General features: G+C 47.1%; 1 protein-coding gene and 1 long non-coding RNA gene across 5 annotated transcripts in view; one reads left to right on the top strand and one right to left on the bottom strand.

Annotated features, from left to right (window-relative positions):
- The window catches only part of LOC141581671 (uncharacterized), a 57,380-nt gene extending 50,820 nt beyond the window's left edge, over positions 1-6,560 (bottom strand). Inside the window, exons 1-2 of the long non-coding RNA XR_012514453.1 lie at positions 5,200-6,560; positions 4,760-4,828 (exon numbers count right to left, since the gene is read on the bottom strand). This is a non-coding gene — a long non-coding RNA (uncharacterized LOC141581671). The remainder of the gene's footprint in view (positions 1-4,759; positions 4,829-5,199) is intronic.
- A 49-nt stretch (positions 6,561-6,609) lies between these two features.
- TEX26 (testis expressed 26) overlaps positions 6,610-10,868 on the top strand; it is a 41,654-nt gene continuing 37,395 nt past the window's right edge. For 3 of the 4 annotated variants that reach the window (XM_039473425.2, XM_039473424.2, XM_003919706.4), the window contains exon 1: positions 6,610-6,728. Coding sequence is in view for 2 of the 4 variants with exons in the window: in XM_003919706.4 (XP_003919755.1) it covers positions 6,668-6,728 (61 nt within the window). In the remaining 2 variants the exon portion in view is untranslated. The remainder of the gene's footprint in view (positions 6,729-10,868) is intronic. The other variant, XM_010335281.2, reaches the window with a different exon arrangement.

The raw sequence follows: 10,868 nt of genomic DNA, 5'->3' as shown, positions 1-10,868 counted from the left end.
ACATATTTGAGTGCCTACTAGATGCCATAGGTGGACATCAGATAGATGCTAGCGTAGAAAGGTGCCTAAACATGGCTTTTGCCTTCAAAGAGCTTCCAGTCTTGTAAAAGAAGACTTGTATATAAGCTAATAACATTAATAAAACAAGTGCTCTGAGGGAAATTCAAAAAGAAAAACATCTAAGATGCTTGTAATCCAGTTTTGGAGATAAAAACCAATGGCATGTACTGTAGAATTTAGTTTTTATTTTATTTTATTTTATTTTTGAGACAGAGTTTCACTCTTGTTGTCCAGGCTGGAGTGCAGGGGCATGATCTCGGCTCACTGCAAATTCTACCTCCTGGATTCAGGCAATTCTCCTGTCTCAGCCTCTCAAGTGACTGGGATTATAAGTGTGTACCACTGTGCCTGGCTGATTTTTGTATTTTTAGTAGAGACAGTGTTTCACCATGTTGGCCAGGCTGGTCTCAAACTCCTGACCTCAGGTGATCCCCCTGCCTTGGTCTCCCAAAGTGTTGGGATTACAGGTATGAGCCACTGTGCCTGACAAAATTTAGTTTAAAAACAAATATTTAAGAATTGATTGATCCAAGTGATTGATTTACCCAAGCTTTCAGTGACCTTGGGGGCCATCACTTATCCCAACAAGAATGCAGGTACAGAAATGATTTACAGAATGAGGGAATTTTTTTTTTTCTTATTGCCTGACGGTACTAGCTTGATTTTTGGCTAAAAGATCACATTGCTCAACTTGATCGCCTACCTTAATTATCAGCTTGAATATTGTTTTACTGTTTCAAATATCCAATCTATCCTCAAAGAGCAAAGTTATGCCTCCATTGAAGAAATCCAAAAGAATATGTGTGTGTCAGTTCTCGAAGGAAGTTTCTAAAGAATTTCAAAAACGCTTCAAGCGATAGCAGCAGTAATATGGTTTGGCTGCGTCCCCACCCAAATCTCACCTTGTAGTTCCCAGAATTCCCACATATCATGGGAGGGACCAAGTGGAGATAAGAGAATCATAAGGGCAGTTCCCTCATCTGTTCTCATCATTGTGAGTTAGTTCTCATGAGATCAGGTGGTTTTATAAGGGGTTTCCCCCTTCACCGGGCATTGATTCTCCCTCTTGCTGCCCTGTGGAAGAGGTGTCTTTTGCCATGACTGTGAGTTTCCTGAGGCCTCCCCATCCATGTAGAACTGTGAGTCAATTAAACCTCTTTTCTTGAGAAATTACCCAGTCTGGGGTAGTTCTTCATAGCAGTGTGAGAACAAACTAATATAGGCAGCACTCAAATAAATGATTACTTTGAGAACGTGAAAGAGAACATTCTGAAAGAGAACATTCATTTAGAATTCAGGCGTCCCCAAACTACGCCCGCAGGCGGCATGCGGCCCCCTGAGGCCATTTATCCAGCCCCCTGCCACACTTCAGGAAGGGGCACCTCTTTCATTGGTGGTCAGTGAGAGGAGCAGAGTATGTGGCAGCCCTCCAACGGTCTGAGGGAAGGTGAACTGGCCCCCTGTGTAAAAAGTCTGGGGACGCCTGATTTAGATGGATAAATGCTGGTATAACAGATTCAGAACGACTGTTCAGTTTTGCTGTTTGCTACTTGCATAAACCTGAAAAGAGACCTAACAGTGAAAGGCATTGATAATTACCTAATGGCCGCTGTGGTGTGTGTTTCTTAAGTGTTCAGAGAAGAGGCCAGGTGCAGTGGCTCACGACTGTAACCTCAATACTTTGGTAGAATGAGGTGGGTGGATTGCTTGAGCCCAGGAATTTGAGACCAGCCTGGGCAAAATGGTGAAACCCCATCTCTTCTCCCCACCCCAAAAAAAAGAGTTCAGATAAGAATCAGGAAGAGAAGGGCTGGCCAAGGAGGGAGGTCAAATTTAAAGGCAATTGATGAGGTTTTGATAGAATCAATAGTCTGTACTTGTCGTTATGGTTTGATGTAGATGAAATACAAGTAAATTTGATAAGTACAAGTTAGAAGCAGACCTTAGAATTTACCCCATTAAATTAGACTATCCTAATAAAATAAAAAGTAACAATAGATTTTTTTTTTCTGGAATTTTCAATGAGAGGACCACAATCATTCTTGGACTACTTACCCACAATCCCCATTAGTGGCAACTATGACCTCGATGGCTCAACAAGATCTGAGTCCGTGATGGCTAATTTTATGCATCAACTTGACTGGGCCATAGTGCCCAGGTCCGTTGGTCAATCATCCTTCTGGATATTTCTGTGAGGGTGTTTTCAGATGGGATTAACATTTACATCATGGACTTTGAATAAAGGAGCTTGCTCTCTCTGATGTAGGTGGGGCTCACCTAATCAGTGGAAGGATGAATTAGAACACCACATTGGCTTCCCCCCGGCAAGGGTGAATTCTGCCAGCAGGCAGCCTTCAGACACGAGCTGCAACATCGACTCTTCCCTGCGTCTCCGGCCTGCCGGCCTACCACACAGACTTTGGACTCGTCACAATAGTGTGAGACAATTCCTTAAGAGAAATCTCTATTTTATTTTTAAAATAAGGACACTCGAATCAAAGCATTGCATACTGCATAGTAATAGAAAGCCTCTTGTCCAAATATAAGAGCAAAGGCAGAGAAGCTTCACTTCGTGTCTTTGTATTCAAAGTAGCTGGCAAGGCTGCAGACTGTCTGTGACGTCTTCTGGCCTTTGGCAGTAGCCACCTGTCAATTCTTTTACCCATTCTTCATTAGCTGGCTCTTTGAATTTTTGCCTTCAACTCTTTCCTCTCTCCCTCTCATTCGGGAGCCAACCTTGCCCCTCATATGACCTGGAGCCGTGCTTCTCAAACTGGAATGTTCCTAGGAATCCTCCAGAGATCTCGATAGAGTGCAGATCCTGATTCAGCAGCTCTGGGCGGGGCCTGAACTTATACATTTCTTTCTTTCTTTTTTTTTTAATTGCATTTTAGGTTTTGGGGTACATGCGAAGAACATGCAAGATTGTTGCATAGGTACACACATGGCAGTGTGATTTGCTGCCTTCCTCCCCATCACCTATATCTGGCATTTCTTCCCATGCTACATTTCTAACAAGGTGCTGCTGAGGTTACTAGAGCACAGCAAGGCTCTGCATCTGTCCATCTCAAACTCTGTGAATAACCTGGGATATTGTTAGAAATACAGCAGCTCAGGCTCTGCCTGACTTCCCGAATGTGAATTCATGTGCTCACAGACACGCGGGGGCAGGTATGCACACTCGGATGGGGGAGCGGCTGTCCAGCACATCGGTCTTCTCCAGGCCTGGGCCCCATCTGCTCTCTCCTATAAGCTTCAAGCTCTCTCTTTCTGCTCCTGATCCTGGGCCTAGGAATTTGGTTGCTCCTCCCCTGTTTTAAGGAATACCTCGCTACTTGAGCCCCTCCCCCTCCCATGGCTAGAGGTTTTCTTCTCCTTTATAGTTAAAACTTGAGTGTTCCATATTTGCTGTCTTTTCACCCTTACCTCCCATCCCAGTCTTTACTACTTCATATCATGTTCTCTGTGTGTGTGTTCGTGTGTGTGTACGTGCAGTAAGAAATTGGTTGTAACACATTTTTTGTTTTTTGTTTTGGAGATGGAGTTTGTCCCCCAGGCTGGAGTGCAGTGGCACCACCACAGCTCACTGCAGTCTCAACCTCCTGGGCTCAACCGATCCTCCCACCTCCGCCTCCCAGGCAGCTGGGACTAAGCGTATGCGTCACCACACCTGGCTAATTTTTTTTATTTTTTGTAGACATGGGTGTCTCCCTATGTTGTCCAGGCTGGTCTCGAACTACTGGGCTCAAAGGATCCTCCTGCCTTAGCCTCCCAAAGTATTGGAATTACAAGCATGAGCCACTTTGCCCAGCTGTAATCATTTCAACTAAAAACAACCAATTAACATTTAACCCATTCAATACAACTATTCTCAATTGTTTTGGATCAATTGGAAACTCTGCTAAAAGCGTATCAGGAATGGAAGTTAGTAACCTAGAGGCTTTAATTTCTGAAACTTACTCTAGCAGGATGATGTGGAATTTTGCCTCTCCTCCTTCTGGAATGAGAGGCCAGGATTTACTTAAACTCCCAGCCTGGCCCCTTCACTGCACTATTGAATCCATTCATGTGCAGGTGAAGTCAGGCTTCTCAGCATGGCCTGCAGGCCTTCCTCACCAGCCGGCTCTCAGTTTCTCCCGACACACTTTACAATATGGCAGTATTAAACTACTAAAGGTCTCAGGACTGCATGCACTGTTCTGTGCCTCTGAGCCCTCGCCCTACTTTGTGTCATCTCCCCCTGTTCGCCTGGGTGACTCAAAGCATCCTTGAGGACCCAGCTCAGGCACCTCCTCTTCCATGAAGTTGTTCACTGTAATAACCAGGGGGTTGCCCCGATGCCATCATACAGCTCTTCATGGTCAGTATTTGTTGAGGGATAGAAGAAAGGCGGGGGTCGGGAGCCTCTACTTAATCATTTAGAGGGGTTGCCTCAGGCAACCAGAATTCAAAGTCAGGAATAGTGCTATAGCACTAGCCATAAAATGGACTCACGCAAAAACACACTTTGAAGCAGAAATGAAAGACTAAAAAAGGAATGAAGATCAGAATAGCAACAAGAGCAATGCCTTAGATTCGTGAGATCTTACAATTTATAAATTACTGTTGGAACTCTTCATGTTTAGAGCACAGCGAGGTGGATGCTGGTATTCTCACTTACAGATAAGAAGACCCGGGGCTGGTGGAAAGATCTGCTGACCTTAAGGGCCTGCCGTGACAGATCTTCTGGTTCTCTATTAGGTGCCTACTCCAGCATTTCGCAGCTTGCCTAAAATGAGACAAATTGTAAGATATTAATAAGAATTCACTTTCAAAATTCTATATACTCGCTGCTCTATTTTAAAAATATATTTCTCTTAAATTATGCTATACTAATTAGCTCCACCATTTCCAGACAGTAATCTGTTATTGGGTGCTACTTTTTAAATTTAGATGCCACTAGTAAATCCTATTTTAGACTCCTTCCTTTTAATAACATCTATGCCTTCTGATGTGTTCCGCCCTTCATTGCTTCCAAATATGAGAGTTGAAAATGTGTTACGGTCATTCCATTCTATGGATAGAACTCTACCTTCAGAACATTCTAGTTTAGCTCTCCATTTTAAAGAAATTCTTTGCATACATAGTTGGGATCCTTACCTTGATGCTTTTCCTGTCTCCTTTGATAAATTCCTCCTTTGTCACGCTGCACTGTTTCTCTGAGGTCTTATATTAGAATAACCCTTTAAGAATAAGGAACTGTTGTAAATTGCTTTGTAAACAGGTTGCCAGCCGACTCCAATATGTATTTCCTGTCTTCTCCTTCCACTCAAGTGGGTAATAACTGTGTTGTAACCTGGAGGCATTCAGTAGTCACTAACCACCTATGTCAAATTACCTGGCAGTGTTAGCCAGCAAAAGGGGCTCACCGCACTAGAAGTCAACACTATGACACCAAGTTTTTGAGAAAAGAAAAGCTTTATGTTGCCAGTCAGCCTCTGAGGAGATGGAAGTCCAGTTCAAATCTGGCTTCTTGTACTGGCTGTGAGGCAGTAATTTCGCGAAAGGTTTAGGGGTAGATTCTGGGGTTAGCAGGTAATTGGAGGAAGCAAAGGGGCCATCTGGAAAGTCTTCAGGCATGCGCGGTTCTCTCTTCATGCTTCCTCATAGGTCCCATGTGCAAATTTGGAGGGAGTTAGTATGAAACATGTGGCAGAAATTCGGGCTGTGACATCGGCAAGCTTGCTGTGCACAAACTCCATTTGGCCGTATGATTCCAGCTGCTTTCAGCCAGTTTTGTTATAAGCAGAGGGAGTTTCAGCAAGTTGTTTCTTTTCTTATCTGCCATCCTGCAAACAAGAATTTTTAGTTGTTGGTGTCTTTGACTCTTTGAAACACTTTCAGTAGTCCCCAAGATAGGAAAATAAAAGACCCCCCTTCATACATGAAAACTCTTATGTGCAGATGAAAGACACAGCTTCCTCTATGAGAGCAGAACAATTAAATGATACGCACAAACACTATGGTTGGTGCCGGAAACATGGCCTGGTGAGGAGGAGAGTGTCACATCCTCCCTGCCCACTCGTGTTTCCATGCATGCATTTCCCTTTCTGTCTCTCTCCTAAGCCAGGATGCCTCTTCTGACCGCATGGAACTATCACAGAAACTGCTTCCATTTGTACCAGATGACCTGAGATTCAGTCTTCTTGCTTGGTTCTTATTTACTACAAAGACCCATGACAACTTTGCGCACATTTACTTAAGCTGAAAGCTAATGGATGAAAGTTTGCAGTTGAAAATTTGCATTACTACTTTCTCTTCAATCTTTTCCCTTTTTGCTTTTCTTAGGAAACCTGCAAGCCAGTAGTCAGGAAAGTTCACCGCAAGAACTATGCAAATAATGTAAAAGTAAGGCATCCATACGATCAAAGCCACATTTCTTTGCTCTCTGCACCCTATTCCCGCGCCGGCCAGGTTAAGCCTCCTGCGTGGCCAGCACCCTTTGGCCGGGGACGAGCTCCTTGGAACTCGACCCTTGTCTCCATGGCGACGCGTCACAAAGCGGCCTGCGGCTCCTGCGGCTCAGTTGGGCTGCAGCCAGGGCCCCGCGGCCACCTCCTCGGGCAGAATGGAGCAGCCTGCGCCCAGGGCTCCGGATCCCTCTCTCTGCCACCACAACCTCCAGCCAAGTAAGACAGCGGACTCTGCCGGCCCGCGAGGCGGGGCGGGGCGGGGGTCTTTCCTGGGGAAAGGGTCCTGTTGAGAAAAAGAGGGCTTAGGTCTTTAAGGATGTGACCTCGCTCTTAGGAGTGAGCTCAACAGAGAAAAATGCAGAGAAGTCAGGGAGAATGACCAGGCATTCTTGATCTACCCCTTTTCAGTCCTTCATGTACCCTTTGCCAAGTCCCGGCTTCCTAAAACGCATGGGGTTAAGTTTTAAACACCCAAGGAAATGCCTAGCTAAGAGTGGACAGGAAAAATGAAGAACTGGTGATTATCCAAGGAGAACAGGGCTAAAGGCCAAGAAGAAAGAGAAAGTCCGGGAAGCTCTGAAGAGAACAGGCCCTGCCTGAGTCCTGATCCCCACACAGGGTCTAGGAAACAGCAAGGAAAGCGGGGGAGGGGTGGCTGCTGGATGCAGTCCCAGCGCTGCCTGCAGAGGCGGGGGCCCTCCCTGGGCAGTCGCACAGGCTAGGAGGCATGGCCTCTAAGCCGAACTGATTTTTCTTCCACGGAGATTTTGTGTTTCACAGAGGTAGTGCTTTCCATCCTAATTCTGCCCGCAGATGCAGCAGGTTCACCAGCTCAGCCTTTTGGGTCTGTGGAAGGAGAGCCACGCTAGCTGTGACGCAAGTGGCATGATTACCGTGTAGTCAGCTCCGTCATGGTCTCTTGTGGCAATAATTGCCCATTGCTGCCGTCTAGGTGGGTAATTGTGATTCCACAGTGGCGACAGAGCAGTGAGGGCTTGTTCAAGTACAAATTCCCTAGAATTGCGCTCCCGCAAGAATGAATGAAATGCATCTTTTCATTCCAATTCATTCCTTTGTAAATTAAGAATGGAAAACGAAAATACTTAATTAGTGCAGAAAATATCGAATACACACAGTTTCTATGTGATGGGCAAGGCAAACGAGAAACAGAGGAAGGAGGATCTCCTCGTAGGATCCTGACAGCATCCCTTTGGACGCTCTTCTTCCCTTTTTTTTCTTTTCTTTCTTTCTTTCTTTTTTTTTTTTTTTTTTTTTTTTTTGACACGGAGTCTTGCTCTGTCGCCCAGGCTGGAGTGCAGTGGCACAATCTCAGCTCACTGCAATCGCCACCTCCTGGATTCAAGTGATTCTCCTGCCTCAACCTCCAGAATAGCTGGGGTTACAGGCGTGTGCCACCGTACCTGGCTAATTTTTTGTATTTTTGATAGAGACAGGGTTCCACCGTGTTGGCCAGGATGGTCTCGATCTCCTGACCTCATGATCTGTCCACCATGGCCTCCCAAAGTGCTGGGATTACAGGCGTGAACCATCGCGCCCAGCCTTCCTCCTTCCTTTCTAACCACCCTGTTTTCCCACTGTCTCCCTGTCTCCTCCTTGTCTGGGAACTGTTGCAGTCCTCCAAGACTGACACTTCTGGGCTCACGTTCTCTTCACGACCCCATCCTGCCACAGGGCTTCAGGTACTGCATGAAAGTGCCGACAACTCTCCAATCTTCATCTCTGACTTGGACTTGCCTCCTAAAACCAGCCAGCTCCACGTGGGTGTCAGAGCAGGGTCTCCAACTCTACATGTGCAAAATCACACCCCTTGTCCTCCTCAAACCTTCCCGATATTGAGAGTTCAGTTAAGAGGGTCCCAGCTGCTCAACTTAGAAGGGAAGACAGCTTCCTTGAGACTGCAATTTGATCACCAGGTCTCTGACTCTGCCTCCAAAGCTCTTTTGCCCGCTTTACCTCCAGGCTTGGGCCTCTAATGGCCACTCTGTGCCACCTCCTTTCCCACTGCTGGGAGAGCCACCCTCCAAAAGGTGGACTTGATGCGTCACCACTGCCCAGCTTTGGTCCAAAATAGGATGAGGTTGATGGTGACTGTGATGACTAGCTGCTATTGAATAATTACTATACACAGCGCTCTCAGGTGCTGGGTTAGTTTCCTGTGGCTGCTGTATGTTCCCACAGACTGGTGGATTCAAACAACAAAAATGTATTTGCTCACAGCTCTGAAGGTCAAGAGTCTGAAATCAAGGTCTGGACAAGCCTGTACTCCCTCTACAGACCCTAGGGGAGAAGCGATTCTTGCCTCTTCCAGCTTCAGGTGGCCACTGGCGCTGCTAGTGATGGCAGTGGCTGCTGCCATCATGCCGGCCGCAGCAGGGAAGCACAGCTGGGGCTGCATGCTCCATGGAGTCAGTCGGAGCCCTGCCCTTTCTGAGTTGGGATGGGAGTTTCCTGTGCCACTACAGCTGCCCAAACTGCAGCTGCAGACCCAGGCCTCCTGCTCTAGGGAGCAGGCAGGAGCCCTGCCCTCCTGGAAGAGACTACAGCAACCAAACTGCAGCAGTGGGTCTGAGCCTCCCTGTGCCTCGGAGCCTCCCTGTGGAACCCACAGCTGCAGACCTGGGCCTCCCACTCCAGGAAGCAAGCAGGAGCCGGGACAAGCAGGAGCCCTACCTCTTCCGAGTTGGTAGGGCTGGAGCTCCCTGGTGCCCCTGTGGCTACCTTCCCAGGCACAGGACCTGGGCATCTCTGCAGCCTGCACCCTTGGATGCTCCAGGAAGGACACCCCTCACCCATCTATCCCTGTAGGCTCAGGGGGATCTGCTCCACTGCCTGGCCTCTCTCCACTGGCTTCAATCTCAGAGCGAGGTTGAGACCAAGTACCATGGCAGTGAATGGCAGCAGGAGGCAGACAGAGTCCCCGGTGGAAGCAGGTGGGGTCCTCAGTAAGGCCCCACCCTCAGACCAGGAAGGGCCTGAAGCCTGGGACCAGGCTTCCAGTTGGGAACCAGGAACCGGAGTAGGGACTCATGATGCCTCCTCTGGCCTGCCCAATGGACCAATCGGCATTTACTTCCCTTCCTGTGAAGTCCATAAAAGCCCTGGGCTCAGCCAGAACAGGGCAGAGGACGAAGAGGGCAGGGAGAGACAGAGAAACACCAGCTGTAGAGGAGTATGCTCTCTGTTGATAGCTGGAGATGATGAGGTAACTAGCTGCAGAGAGGAAGGAGAACCCTCTCCACTGAGAGCTGCAGAGATGACCTGCTGACAGAGAGGAGCTACCCTCCCTGCTGAGAGCTTCAGAGATCTGCAGAGACCTCTGAATGACTTGCCTATGGAGAGGAGCCAACCTGTCCAGGGCCTCCTCTCTGCTGAGAGCTGAGCACTCGATGACCAGACAACCTGCCTACAGAGAGGAGCTGCCCACTCCTCTGAGCTGTTCTAACACTCTTCTTCACTCCTCTCTTGTCTGTGTACCTCAGTGCAGGACAAGAACTCTGGCAAAGGCTGGCAAAAGCATTGCAGCCACAGAGGTTTCTAGCCAGAAAAATCAACACCCCAGAGAGATCCTGTAACACTAGCTTGTGGTCTCATTACTCCAGTTCTCTGCCTCTGTCTTCTGAGGACTCTTGTCATTGCATTTAGGGTCCACGAGGATAATCCAGGATGATTTTCTAATCTTGAGATCTTTAATTGCAAGAGCAAAGACTCCTTTTCCCAATAAGGTCAGATTCACAGGTGTTGGGGATGAAAACACGGACCTATCTTTGCGTAGTGCTGCCAGGCAGCATACTATAAACAACTTATATTTATCAATACCTCAAATCCTCAAAACAAAAATGGGGGAATAACACAATATATATGAAAACATTTTGAAAAGTATAATCGAATATACATGTTAGTTACTATTTCACAGTATTTTCAAAGCTTTATATTTTCCTAATGGTAAACATGTTCATCCAGTGGGTTGTCAAGGTTAGCAGAATGAGGCTTTAGGATGCTTTGCGGACCTGTCATCAGCCGTCTTTCCCTTCGCTTCATTCACTTGGGGCCATTTGATGTATCGCGTCTCAGACTCTCATACCTCCTGCTACTTCCTCTATAAATTGCTTTACTTCATGTCCTGTGTTTACCTTTCAAACATCTACTAAATTAAATCCCAATTCAGATGCCACCTATGCTGTGATGACCCCTGGGCCTGCCCCTGCCTCCCCATCTTCTCATCCAAGCAAAAAAGAATTGCACCTTCTTCACAGTCCCTGTGACACATAGGACATCAGTGCTACATTAAAGTTGTGCTCGTAGGATACATAGTTCATCTCTTGGCCTGTGAGTTCT

Source organism: Saimiri boliviensis, chromosome 16 (assembly GCF_048565385.1).
Source record: "Saimiri boliviensis isolate mSaiBol1 chromosome 16, mSaiBol1.pri, whole genome shotgun sequence".
In the NCBI taxonomy this organism is placed as follows: Eukaryota; Metazoa; Chordata; class Mammalia; order Primates; family Cebidae; genus Saimiri; species Saimiri boliviensis.
Note: the sequence above shows the minus strand (reverse complement) of the source record. Positions and strands in the feature narration are given on the sequence as shown.